The 13,052-nt window shown below is 45.8% G+C and overlaps 1 protein-coding gene across 3 annotated transcripts in view; it reads left to right on the top strand.

The window, feature by feature from the left end:
• kcnq5b (potassium voltage-gated channel, KQT-like subfamily, member 5b) overlaps positions 1-12,199 on the top strand; it is a 90,066-nt gene extending 77,867 nt beyond the window's left edge. Inside the window, exons 9-15 of one of the 3 annotated variants that reach the window (XM_076035469.1) lie at positions 1,697-1,723; positions 6,493-6,719; positions 7,236-7,344; positions 8,226-8,357; positions 8,594-8,701; positions 9,765-9,891; positions 10,459-12,199. In XM_076035469.1, coding sequence (XP_075891584.1) covers positions 1,697-1,723; positions 6,493-6,719; positions 7,236-7,344; positions 8,226-8,357; positions 8,594-8,701; positions 9,765-9,891; positions 10,459-11,739 — 2,011 coding nt within the window. In that variant the 3' untranslated portion in view covers positions 11,740-12,199. Of the gene's footprint in view, positions 1-1,696; positions 1,724-4,472; positions 4,530-6,492; positions 6,720-7,235; positions 7,345-8,225; positions 8,358-8,593; positions 8,702-9,764; positions 9,892-10,458 lie in introns of all 3 variants that reach the window. The other 2 variants (XM_076035477.1, XM_076035487.1) reach the window with 2 other exon arrangements.
• Positions 12,200-13,052: the final 853 nt, after the last annotated feature.

The following is a 13,052-nucleotide window of genomic DNA, read 5'->3' as shown; positions in this document are numbered from 1 at the left end:
TGTCCCCCCAAGAAATCAGTTTATTAATATTTAAAGCACCACTGTAAATTCCCTACCCTAAATTTAATAAACCATCAATTTATTGATTTGCCAGCAGCCGTGTGAAAAAAAAACTGTGACTTGTCCAGGGTGTAACTCTGCCTTCACCTCAGACCAGCTTGGACAGTCCGCCACCAGGCAACCAGAAGCTAGCTAGCTAGTTGTATAATAGCAGAGGTGCTAAATGACCAGAAGCAGAGAGGAGGTGAGAAAGGCAAGAAAAGTTGAGCTGAGTGAACAACTGCAGAGCTGCATTGTAGCGAGAACCTTGTGGTCGCCAGAAGGTTCTGGGCAGGCGACTAAAGTCATGTAGTCCTCCAATCAGAACAGTAAGGGGCGCTGTGCCAGTGGCAGGGTGCCATTCTTCCGGTTTCAAGCCAGTGAGCCATTAAAAAATGACTTTGAAACAAATATTCTCAAGGTAGAAAGAAAACAGTGTTGCTTTAAAGGACCGGTCATTTCCAGGCTCCATCAAAGGTTTTTTTTCTCTTACTAATTACTTTTCATTCATGCAAATTTCTCTGACATTTAAGGAGAATCCAAGCAGCAGTTTTAACATTTGCTCTCTGCTGGGAATCTATTTAGCGCAATTAAAGTGTCAGTTACATAATGCAAATGCTACTTTTTAGTATTTTTTTTTTCAATCGCATCTGTGGGCTGTGACAGTTTATCCACAGAGATCAGATGAAAACAAAATCTTCTTTTAAAATGATTAAAATGTGATTATCCATTTACACACGCACACGCACACAGACACACACACACAGACACAGACACACACACACACACACACACACACACACACACACACACAGTTTTTAGCTTGATCAATACAAATGAAATGGCATACTAGATTAAAGGTTTGTTTTATGCACCCATTGAAGCGTATGCTTTAACATTGGTTTGAGTCACATGACACACGATTGATCCAAAGCATGAAGTCAGTTTGTGGAGCCTGGAGATGTCGGATGAAACCACCTGTTTGACACTCCTCACAATAAGGACTTCAGAATGAAGCCGAAGCCACCACACGACAGCTTCACTGCAGAAAGCTGTGAAGTTGAACTGTGTCTGCTCAGGATTCTCTTCCGCTTGCCCGCTGTGTGCTGTTGTGTTGTTTCTAGTGCGCCTGCTCTCAGATCTATTTTTGCTGGAATGCTTGATTTGTTGCAACCTTTAGATCTTCTTCCACAGCTGCACCATAAAGGCTTTGAGAACATTACCAGTGTGTCTCTCATCTCTGACATTATTTACAAGCAACACCATTGATCCTAAAGTCCAACAGTTGAAACTAGAATTATGTTTTAGGTCTCATTTAAAGTATCTGTTTTATTTTTTATTTTTGCACAAGCAAGCAAAGAAAAGAGAAAGCATATTTTTGAAGCATATGCAGTTTGTGTTTAGCTTTTGGGTAAATTCTGGATTTTCCAATTAAAAACCAAGGTTGTGACTTTTTCAAATATATAATAAAATATTAATAAAAAACGAAGTGGCATTGCATTTAAACTACGCAACAAACCTGGGAGGCTCAACTAGAGGGCAAATACATTCAAAACACTGGTATTGTCCTCTAAGCAATTTTCTCATATTGTAATGCTATTTCTTTTTAAGTTACTTTGAATTAATTCTCTTGCTCTTTCTTGTCTGTCAACTCCAGGAAGGAGCAAGGAGAGTCGACAACAAGGTTTGTGTCTCTTGCTGAGTGAAGAAACGTTCACCATCCACCACGATGGTCCAGCTCCATATTTTTAGCCTCATTGAAGTGCCATAGACTTTTTTATATTCGATAAATAGATTTGTTCATACAATCATCTCATCCTGCTAATTCAAAAAAGTTCAGAGGTGATGAAGTTCAAAGTCATTTAGTTTTAATAGATGAAATAAATGTAGTAGTAGATTTATCATTTTCCTCTGGTTTGTTTTGGCCACCAGTTAGTTTTGGTCTGCTGCGGTTCCTGGCAAACAGTGTGTTGTGGGTTTCACAGGAACATATTGAAATGGGAAAGTTGTTGGAACTTGTTCATCATTAAACCAAAACTGTGATCTGTACGACGCTAAACCTCGTAATAGCAGAACGACACAGACATAAAAATAATGGGGATGTTATATGAGGCACAAAAAAATGCTTCATTGTTCTGAACGGAGCCGCTGTGGACTCACAACAGCACATTTATACACAGGCACAACGAACAATGACAAGACAATACAAGTATAGAAAATGCGACTGGAGCTACAGTCTCCTCCCTTGTGTCTGTGTTGCTGCAACAGGTAAACAAGGCCTAAAAAAATCATTCTGCCTAAGTCGTGCAGGATCTCGGCACTCGTAGCAAAGTGTGACTGCTAGTATTTAGCACGACAAGACATCAGGCAGTTTAAGCCTCAGGTCTTTAGCGACCTGCTGTATCTCTAAGAGAGAGAAGACCAGTGCTGCTGAAGGCATTTAAGGCAGCAGGTAATGACAAATAGAGCCACTAATGGCGAGTCTGGCTAAAAGCACTCAGCGTGACTCAGAGCTTTATCCTTCTGCGTGGGGGCCAACGTCTATCTTTCTTCTTTATCGCCTCTTCTCCTCGCGGAAATTCTCAAACACACACGCTGGGGCACTCGAACAGGAAAAAAAAGCCGTAACACACACACACACACACACACACACACACACACACACACACTCTGCTCCTCAAATACCCCTTATCCTTCAGGCATCTATTCGACTCCTACTAAACGTGATATTTTACATAACTGGATGTCGGTCTGTCCACTTTTTCGTCCAACGGTAGCGGTCCTCCTGTTACTGCAACCACTTCAGCCGGTGCATTTTTAGAATCATCAGGGGAGGTCAACATGTAGGACAGAGAGGAGCTTGTGATGTAATTTTTTTTTTTTTTTTTGCAGTTATGAAAGACTGAGTAAACATTTGTCTGCAGAGCACCGCAGCAGCCGGAGAGCAGACGCAACGTCTCCCCCTCCAGACTGGTGGCAGAAAACATGATTGACACCGATCTGGGCCACGGTGCAAAGCTTTGAGAGGGAATTTTTGGGAGGAAAACCAAGCTCTGCGTGTACAGCTAGTTTTAGATGGTATATGTATATTTTGGTATATGTATATTATTCCACATGCAGATACCTCTTTGTTTGGATCTGCCGCATTAGGAGATAAATGGTCCAACAATTGGGATGTTCCTGAGCAGTTTTTGTGCACGGCTATGAGCATGAATGCTAAAAACTAGCCTTTTCGAGTGCAAAACTGCTCTAAAGCCAAGTGGTCAAGTGCTGCTCACTTATACTAGAGGGTGTTTTGAATGACGAGGCCGATCAAACCATGTAAACCACATGGGGAAGGGAAGAAAAATGGACGATGACTGAAAGTATCTAAAATCAAAGAAAAGAGGGAACAGTGGCCGAACACGAGCAAGGAGACGGTTGATTAAATCTTTAAAGGCCCAGTGTATACAGGCCATCTAATGGCCAGAGAGAACACGGCAAGTCATGTCAATATTCATTTCTGTTTACAGATATCAAACTGTCATTGCCAACTGTTATGTAGTAGCTACAGATTACAGATCACAGTACATTTGGCCACTTCAATTACATTACATATAATAAGTATGAGGATATTAATACTTATTATGATTAGCAAATAAAAACACACTTAGATATTCTCCCTTCCATTTCATTAACCACTTCAAGTTTCTCCTACTGGTCCTTTAAGAACTCAACCTCCGGATGTTCTGGCACCCTTCCCATTCACTTCACTTTACATCACTTACTAAAGTGCCAAGAAGTTTAGGAGCAACTGTGTCCAGTCCAAATGAAGCTGCAGTGTGTCATTTATTAGCTACATTTTTACTTATTCTAATGTTATCCATCACAGGGACACAGCAATGAGGCTTTAAAGGAGGAGGAGGAGGGGGAGGAGGAGGAGGAGGGAAAAAATGCATGGAAAAAGGAAACCTAGAGGGGGGGAAAATGGGTTAGCATCTCCATCCTCAAAGAGAACTCACACGTGTCGGTCTAAAGGTTACTGTCCCGGTGCCGGTGACTCAGCACTTGTTGCCATGGACCAGCTGAGTTCACAATTAAATGAGGGACATCGGCACGAAGAATGTGAGTCACCAAATTGCTGCCTGTGTGCAAGTGGCGCCGCGGATGATCATTTTCCTCCACCGGTCTAAATGTCAGGGGTGGACCAACCAACTGGAGCTGCCAGCTGCACGTGCATCACTTTTGCTTTTACATGTTCACGTGGGCTGAACACTGAACACTGCGGCACAAGTTGATGAACTCTATGGGATTTTCACAACTGGCCTCTGCATATAATACATATATTATCTACACATGATATGCGTCGCGCACTTTGTTTCACCTCACTAAGATTCTGTGTTTGTGCATCATGTGACACGTCACTGTATGTCTATCTTCCTCTGATCTCTTAGTAAAATTCATAGTAATAAACAGAAGCTACTGCGGAGGCGTACCACTCGGAGACATAGGTACACGGCGCTTCTGCTCCCCCTGTTACGTGATGTTTTCATTTGGGAATGCTGACTAATTCTCGGTGCATGGGTCTCTGTAGGACGGCGCAGAGTTGCAGAGCCATTTGTTATTGCAGGGAGACATGAGTCGGCCCGTCCGCCCCAAACTATCTGCCTTGGTTTTTTGCTCTTTGCCTGAGCAGCGCACTCTGACTTTTTGCCTGTTGTGACTTTGATTTCAATCCCCGGGAGCTGTCGCACACATCGCTCATCTTCAGGAGCTGAACGTACCTGATGATTCAAATGACAAGCTTTTTTTTCTGGCAGTGGGGTGGGGGAGGGGAGGTGTCAATCTCTCTCCTGTCAATACATGGTGTGAGTCCCTATACAGTGTAATTTTCTTCAGCCAGCTACAGCAACACCACTCGGCCACACATCGTGATCATAAGTTATATCACAGCCCTGACACAAGTGAAGTATCGTGCTTGACAAACGTATCAGATCACCACCCAATGTAAGATTAATGGCAGCTACAATGCAATTCTTTCTCTTTTTCAAATTCACCGTTCCTGTAATCAAGCAGGTCCATATATCTTGATTGGGATGTCAAATTGTAGTTGTTTTTTTTTTAACTTGCACTTCAAAATCATTATGGAATAACTTTATTTGTACATGAGCTCAGTTTTAACACGTAACCAGAAGATGTTCAGGGTTTTTTTGTGTGTGTTTTGTTTTTACATTTACACAAACTGAACCAAACAATGTTTATATAAATGTAGTGATGTGTTGCCGGTTTTGTTTTGAATCCCGTGTCTCTGACACACACTTTGTATTTGTCGATACGAAAATGCTCTGTGTGTTATATAAGTGTCAGCATTGTGTCCCGTTACACTGTTTCCGGCTTGAACAACCTGAATGCGGCGTAGCACTTTCTGTGGTTGTAATGTGGCGTCTCACATCATGTTGGTGTTATTCCAAGAGGTGGCGCAGTAGCAAACTGGCAAAGATGTCGCAAGTGACACAAACGGGACTCACGTTGTGTTGATAAACCTCCCCGCCCCCGACCCCGAACGGCCAAGTAATCGCTAACGAACCCACAGACACACAAAAAAAACTAAAAGCCAATTCAACTCTCGGTCACAATTTTTTATTTTTTATTTGGTTGAAATGAATTCAACCTCCCACCCATTTTGTTAATCTAAAGAAACAGCTGCTCTTGTATAAAATTGTATTATTACAAATTTTTAGATATTTTTAAGTCTTTGTTTCATCATCTGACATCATCCAAAACTCTACGACGTCAGAAGGTTTTCTCAGCAGTGGAGTAGCTGTTCACTACAACACTGCCGTGCAGGTCTACCAATTAGATCTCACTGACCAGGAGAAAAGTCCACGTGTTGAACAAAAAAAATACAGTAGCTTTTTTTTCTTTTTCTTTTTTGAACGGGGCCATGCCTGGCGCTTGTGCTCTGCCTTTGCATGACATCATAGCCTCCCCCTGTTTCTCTCTACATCATCTCTACAAACAGCTTATTCTGTCAGTTCTCTCTCTGCAAGTAATTTACACACACGCAGGTCTCTGTAACCTGTCTTTATTTAAAAAAAAATAAAATGAAAAAATAGTTTTGTTGTGCGAAATACATTCAGACTTACATTGTCACACGGAACAGAACTGTGGCTGGAAAAAAGGGGGAAAACATACAAGGATGTGCAACAAACTGCATCACACAGCTGCAGCATCCGACTAACCTGAGCTTGCACTTTTCTGTACGGCACCTGCTGCAACGCTGCGCTGCATGCCAAGTCTCTAACCTCGGCCTGTGACCTTTGCCCTCATACTAGTAGATAAAACCCAGGTTGGTGCTGGCAGACCGTGAGATTATTTCAGGGGGAACCGTCCAGTTGTCCACCAGGAAGACGTCCCATCAGTCACCTGCCGTGGTTTCTTCTCACTGTCCACCGCTTGTTTCGCCCCCTCCAGCCAGAAGCTGAGCTTCAAGGAGAGGGTGAGGCTGGCGAGCCCGCGAGGACAGAGCATCAAGAACAGGCAGACGTCGGCGTCGATGAACGACCGGCGGTCCCCGGTGGCCGACGCAGGGCCGGAGGGAACCAGCCCCACCAAAGTGCAGAAGAGCTGGAGCTTCAACGACCGAACCCGCTTCAGACCTTCGCTCCGTCTTAAGAGCCAGTCGCGCTCCACCACCGATGGTGCGTCACCCCGACCGCCCCGACAGGGTTTCAACCCTGGAATTTTATTTTGTTTCCGTCTGGTCAGGGATTAGGATTAGACAGGAAAAACTGGTGAGGCCGGTGAATCAACGTTTGTCACGCATCGGTCAGGGTTTGTTACGATGTGTCATTAGCCACCACGGCTAACCGCTATGTTGTGTTTAGCGGAACCTCCCAAAGTCAGTCGGGAAATATAGTGAAACAATGGTTTCCACCGAAGAAAGAAGAAAAACCTTTGTTGCGTTTTTTGTTTATTTATTTATTTACTGCAATGTAACGTAAACATAAAAGAGTCATACGGTTTGCTGGAACTGCTGCCACATACATGCTAATCCCATTAGCAGCAGCCTTGGGAAATCTTTTTAGTTGTGTTCCAGGATTGTTTGAATTGTCCGACTCGCCTCAAGACTGCCTCTCTCTGAATCTATATGGCTAAACGTTTTTGTTTGTTTGTTTGTTCGCTTGTTTTTTTTACTCTCACTGTTTCTGGAGCAGCTGACTCCAACATGGCGGCAGACGACGGCTTTGACGACAAGGGCTGCCACTGCGAGATCTCCGTGGAGGACTTGCTGCCCTCCGTCAAGTCTGTCATTAGAGCAGTCAGGTGAGGCCCCGCCCACTCCTTCAATCAAGCCGGAAGACGTGTGTTGCCGCGCGGCGAAGGTTGTGTGCCAACAAGCGCCTGATTGCGGCCGCCTGCCTCCTCACAAGCCGCCCTGATTGAATGTTCTCAGGGGATTACAGAGGCATCGGGATATTTTTCTTCTTCTTATGTACGGTTTATTTTTAGATCGTCTTAGGTTCACGTGACCGGATACGGTATTTACAGACAGGAAACGCAGCTAGTCGGCGCTTCTGTTGGTTTTGACCTGATTGTGCACAGCGCTTCGAGATGGCTTTGGTTGTGATTTAGCCATGTACAAATACAAATTGATTGATTGATTGATTGATTGAACACCTCAGCTCTATCTGAGCTCATCATTTAAAACCAAGGCGGCTCATTGTAACTCATTGAAATATTGACACTCAGCCACGAGAGGTGTCTGTGCCCTCCGTGATGTCACAAAGTGCATGTTTTGAGATACGTTTGTTTACACCAAACACTGAAAAGTGTGGCAAGTAAAATTGACTTTTTATTTCTGGGAAGCTCATGGAAGAAATGTATGAAAAGACTAATAAATATAGTAAAATAATATGTTTATCATATGGGTTCTATTATATCAAACAATACAAGAAACTAAAGTCTTTTTAATGGTCATTCCAGGGAACTGTGGTTAGTCTTCTTTGTTTCATCAGTAATAATTCTGATTGTAATTGTCAACCCAAACTGGTGCTTATTTAAAGAATTATATATTAGATTCTTGACTCAGCAGTACCTTTGAGAAGCCATGCGCGTTGTTAAATACCTGGCGGGGGCTCCTTGCAGCAGCTGTGCAAGAGCTCGCCCTTGTGGCCAGTTTGTGAACTGCCCTGCTTTTTCTGCAGGATAATGAAGTTCCACGTCGCCAAGAAGAAGTTCAAGGAGACGCTGCGACCCTACGACGTCAAGGACGTCATCGAGCAGTACTCAGCCGGCCACTTGGACATGCTGTGTCGCATCAAGAGCCTGCAGACCCGGTAGGACCGGCAGCAGTGCACACAAAACACTTCATTCACTCCAACCAGTCTGTGTGGGAGTGATTTTTTTTTTCACCTCGTGCGTGTGCTGCTGTTTCCATTTATGCATGGCGTCATCCGTGTCCTTGTCCTTTGTTTTGCATTGTGTGTATGTGAACGTTTGCATGTGCACCTGTGTATATGTGTACATGTATATGTGTGCGTGCGTGTGCATGTTTCATTTGCTCTTCTCACAGGTTGGACATGATCATAGGCCCACAGAGTCTGAGCACCCGAGCCAAGACCTTTTCCTCCCCCTCCCTGCTTGTCTATTACAACCAGGGCAGAAAAAACTCCGCTCAGGGGTCAGAATACCCCCTACACACACACACACACACACACACACACACACACACACACACACACACACACACCAGCATTTTTCCCCTAAAATATTGAAGACACCCTGGGAAAAAAAACTAATTTTCAAAACAAATTTGATTCAAACTAACTGGTGAACTCAGTGGTGAAGGAATTACAGCTACAACATTAAACCCGCCTCTAGCTGAAAAGAGTAACGTGAAGTTAAAATATAGTTTGCATGAGACCCTGATGGGTTCCAACCCCTTTGAGTGTGGTTTTAATGAGTACCACTCACTTTTCTATGCTGATGGTTCTAATGTTGTGGCAGATTGACTTTGTTGTGAAACTTTCCCCCTCTGTTGGTGATTGTTATTTATTTAACTCAAACTGTTGCATGCACCACTCCACTAACTTGGTTTTCTCGTTTTAATCACGTTTTACAATTTTGACCTTAACGTAAAAGTACCATTAAAAAAGACTGGTTCGTGGATGTTGGCTTAATAATAAGGCACCTAGTTGTTCCTCCTTGCCGTGTTAATGCAGATACGTACATGCAAGACACATTAATGCCGCCTACATGTTTTGAGTCGATCCTGGGTTTGTGCAAAACACCTGTTCGTCAAAAACCCCAACTTTGTTTTGAACCTCTTTATTCATTTTACTCTTTATTTGCTTCTACTGCCTCACTGGGTTAAACCATTTTACATTAAATACAGAAACTGTCAAATGAGTAAAACGCTGTCCGGGTCCTATCTAAAGAGATCTAGAAATATATATATATATATGTTTTGGTTTTTTTACCCCTCCTTCAAATCCAGTGAGGAGGCAGAAACGTGCTTGTGTGTCTGGGTTCGTTGCTGAAAATGTGTGGGGGTAATATGTGGTTTCCTGCTTTTCACTGGAAAAACCTTTCCCCCCTTCTGCTATTTAACATTATAATTGGTGCATATGCTTGTGTGTGTGTGTGTGTGTGTGTGTGTGTGTGTGTGTGTGTGTGTGTGTGTGTGTGTGTGTGTGTGTGTGTGTGTGTGTGTGTGTGTGTGTGTGTGTGTGTGTGTGACCCAGAGTGGACCAAATCCTTGGGAAAGGCCAGATCCCACTGGATAAGAAGATCCGGGAAAAGCTGCTGTCAGACGGAGACATTTTAGAGGACATGAGCATGCTGGGTCGAGTCTGTAAGGTCGAGAGACAGGTTTGTTTTTCTTCTTGCTTCAGCCTGCTTTTATCTTCTTTTAATAATAAGATGCCACTTCCTCATGCTAGACTCCTGTACAGCAATCCTTGTATGATTAACCATCCAAAAGCTGTCCAGAGAAATGGCCTGTTTTAGCCCTGTGCATTTGGAAGGTGACAAAACACACAGATCCTACTGTATCCATTTGATTATTGCCATATATTAATAATCAAGAAAGAACATTAAGCTCGTTGACTTAACTTTAGTCAAGTTTAGTTAACTCAAATTTGTCGGCCAAACTTGCTGTCTTTAAAATTCGCTTTAAAAGAGAAGTTGAGTTGAGTTCAGACAAACACAGTAAAGCACACAGCTTCACGACACTGTGGTTCTTGGTGAGATTCTGATTTGGCAGCATTTGGAACTGCAGGTATCTGTATTTATTTACCCTGACTCTGAGTTTAAGAAAAAAAGAAAAAAGGATATTCCACATACAGGACAGCAACATCCTTGCCACAGTCAAATCTACAACAATTTAAAGTCTTTGGGACCAAACTGCTCAGCCCTGGCCTGTGTTCCCGTCCTCAGGTTCAGTCCATAGAGTCGAAGCTGGACTCACTGCTCGACATTTACCGCCAGGCCTTGAACAAAGGCTCGTCCTCGGCCCTGACGCTCTCCTCGCTGCCCCTGTTCGAGCTGGAGCAGACGTCCGACTACCACTCGCCCGTCTTCAGCAAGGACCTGTCCTGCTCCACGCAGGTCAGCGCCGGCAGCAGGGGGCCTCCCCCCCCCGGCTGCGCCAGCGCCGCGCGCTCCTCCACCAGCTCCCACCTGTCGCAGGGCGGCCTCCACCTCATCCTGGCGCCCACCAACGACCTCAACCTCAATCTCAACGCCTCCTCGTCGACGCCCCCCTCTGGCCCGCCGTCGTCCTCCTTCAGCCCGTCGCCTCTGCCCCACCACCACCATCACCACCACCACCACCACCACCATCACCCCCACCACCACTGCAGCCAGCCTCAGGCCACCACGCCCGAGAGTGGCACGGATGAGGCCATGGGCACCTCCCCGCCCATCCTCACCCCGAATAGCAGTTCAGGAGGAGGAGGAGCGGGGGAGGGGTTTCCGCTCCTGGCCAGGCTCCCGCCGCCTCCCCCTCCCGGCCGGAGCAGTGGTCCGGCGGTCTCGCCTCGGACAGCCTCCGTGGAAGCTTCGCCCGACGTGGAGGACTTTTGCGGGGGTCTCGGTGTGCAGCTGGAGGACAGCGGCGGCATGGAGGGTCTGGGCCTGGGTTTGGGCCTGGGCATGCTGGGGAAACAGCTGCAGGGCAAGAACAACAGCATCGGCAGGGTGAGCGCTCAGGAGGAGGCCTCCTGGAGGAGACACATGAGTTTGGAACTGCAGCCGCTGGTGCCCCCCACCCTGGGCCGCTGCTCCGAGCGCGGCCCGACAGACAGGAGCCTGGGCAAGTCGCTGTCGGTGCAGGACCTGATGCAGGCGGCCCCGGCCCCCATCCAGGACGCCTACCACAGCCTGTCCTCGCCTAGCCCCAGCACGAGCAGCGAGTCGCACAGCTGTGGCCAAGACCCGGGGGGAGGGGGCGGCGGGAAAGGCCGGAGGGGGGTGGGCGGGTGGGGCGAGGAGGACCTGTTTATCAGCGACAGGGAGATGGAGACTAAAGGGTTCGATTTCCTGTCGCTGGAAACGGCAGAAGCCAAGACCTTCTCCTCGGAGCTCCTGAGGACAGGGGGCGGAGCTGGGACAGGGGCGGGGCCTCAGGTAGCCCCCGGTAGCCTGGCCCGAGGCTACGTGACGCCCTCTGCCGGCAGCAACGAGTTGCTGAACACGCCTCACGTGCGGCTAAAATGAACTTCCTCGTGTGCCAGGCGCACAGAGCTCACCTCAAAGAGACGGTTTTTATCCTTTTTCTGTGAGGGCACTCGGGGGAGGGGCGGGCGGGATTGACATTTGTTTATTTTCACATTGATCCATTTGATAAGTATCAGTATTTTCATACAGGCTGATTCATTGCATGAGTGACTCTGAGTATGATGAAGGAGTCGTGGGAAGCGAAGTGAAGTCAGGTTAAAGCCAGAAGACGTTGAGAACGAGCATGAGCATGGCATGGCATGTTTTCAGTCAAAGGTACCGAGATTAGAAGGATACCCATTTTTTACACTTGAAACATGCCTAAAAGGAAAAAGCCCACACGATGCTTGTATGTACCAGGAAAAAAAAGATGGGGCACAATACTTGAAATGCGCTTACATGTTCAAGATCAACCTCCAGTTTTCTTTCCTTTTTTTTTTTTTTTTTTTTTTAATCAAAAACAGACTTGTTTATTTTCCATAAAAATACACGCTAATGCTTAAATCATGAGAAGAAAAGTTTAGCCAATGATGTAGATGTAGAAAGCTGGCCCTACGCTGACGGAGTAAAGATCACATAAAAGAATGACTTGACATGGTCGGTGCGGTACAATTGTAGTGAAATTTCAATACGAAAGCCCCCCCCCCAAAAAAAAACCTCACTATGCTCGTGCCGGCTACCGCTCCGTCTCAAACAGGTGACAGTTGCACGTCCACATTTCTGGATGACAAGCAAAAGGGATCCACAGCTCTGCACCAGCGGAGTGTGCGCTCGCTTCCTCGCCTTTTTTTTCTTTTTCCGGTTTGTTGACATTTTCAAAACATGCAACTGTCACTGCTGCTCAGCGGGGAGGGGGAAAAAAATCACTACCACCATCAGCGTGGTGTGAAGAGATCATGTCCAGCACTTTTGGGTCGACTATGCATTGAAGGATGAATCAAGCATTTCGGTTGCCCCCCCCCCAAAGTTTGCTGATCTTGTTCAATTATCGCTCGCTGTTTCCAAAATGAGGGCATTGCAGCTGTACAGTCCGACATCCTTTCATCACGTTAGGTGTCTTTTATGATTTACAATAACCTCCCTGCAGTAGGTCGACTGGGGGTGGGAGGCTCCACCTGTGTGACCACCACCAGGTCAGTTTCGGCATAACGACGATCGTTGTGTGGTTACAGTAGTGTACGGCATTACCTCATGACAACAGAGTCACTGTAACAGATTTCACTTGAACTACTTGAAACAAGTAAGATCGAAGAGTCCGCTGCTACCACGTTTGTCGCACAGTACAATATATCGGAGGAGAAAGAAGAAGAAAG

Source organism: Nelusetta ayraudi, unplaced genomic scaffold (assembly GCF_046127955.1).
Source record: "Nelusetta ayraudi isolate G7.1 ecotype Tasmania unplaced genomic scaffold, CSIRO-AGI_Nayr_v1 ptg000004l, whole genome shotgun sequence".
Taxonomy (NCBI): domain Eukaryota; kingdom Metazoa; phylum Chordata; class Actinopteri; order Tetraodontiformes; family Monacanthidae; genus Nelusetta; species Nelusetta ayraudi.
The sequence above is the reverse complement of the archived record's forward strand: the minus strand, read 5'-3'. Positions and strand labels throughout refer to the sequence as shown.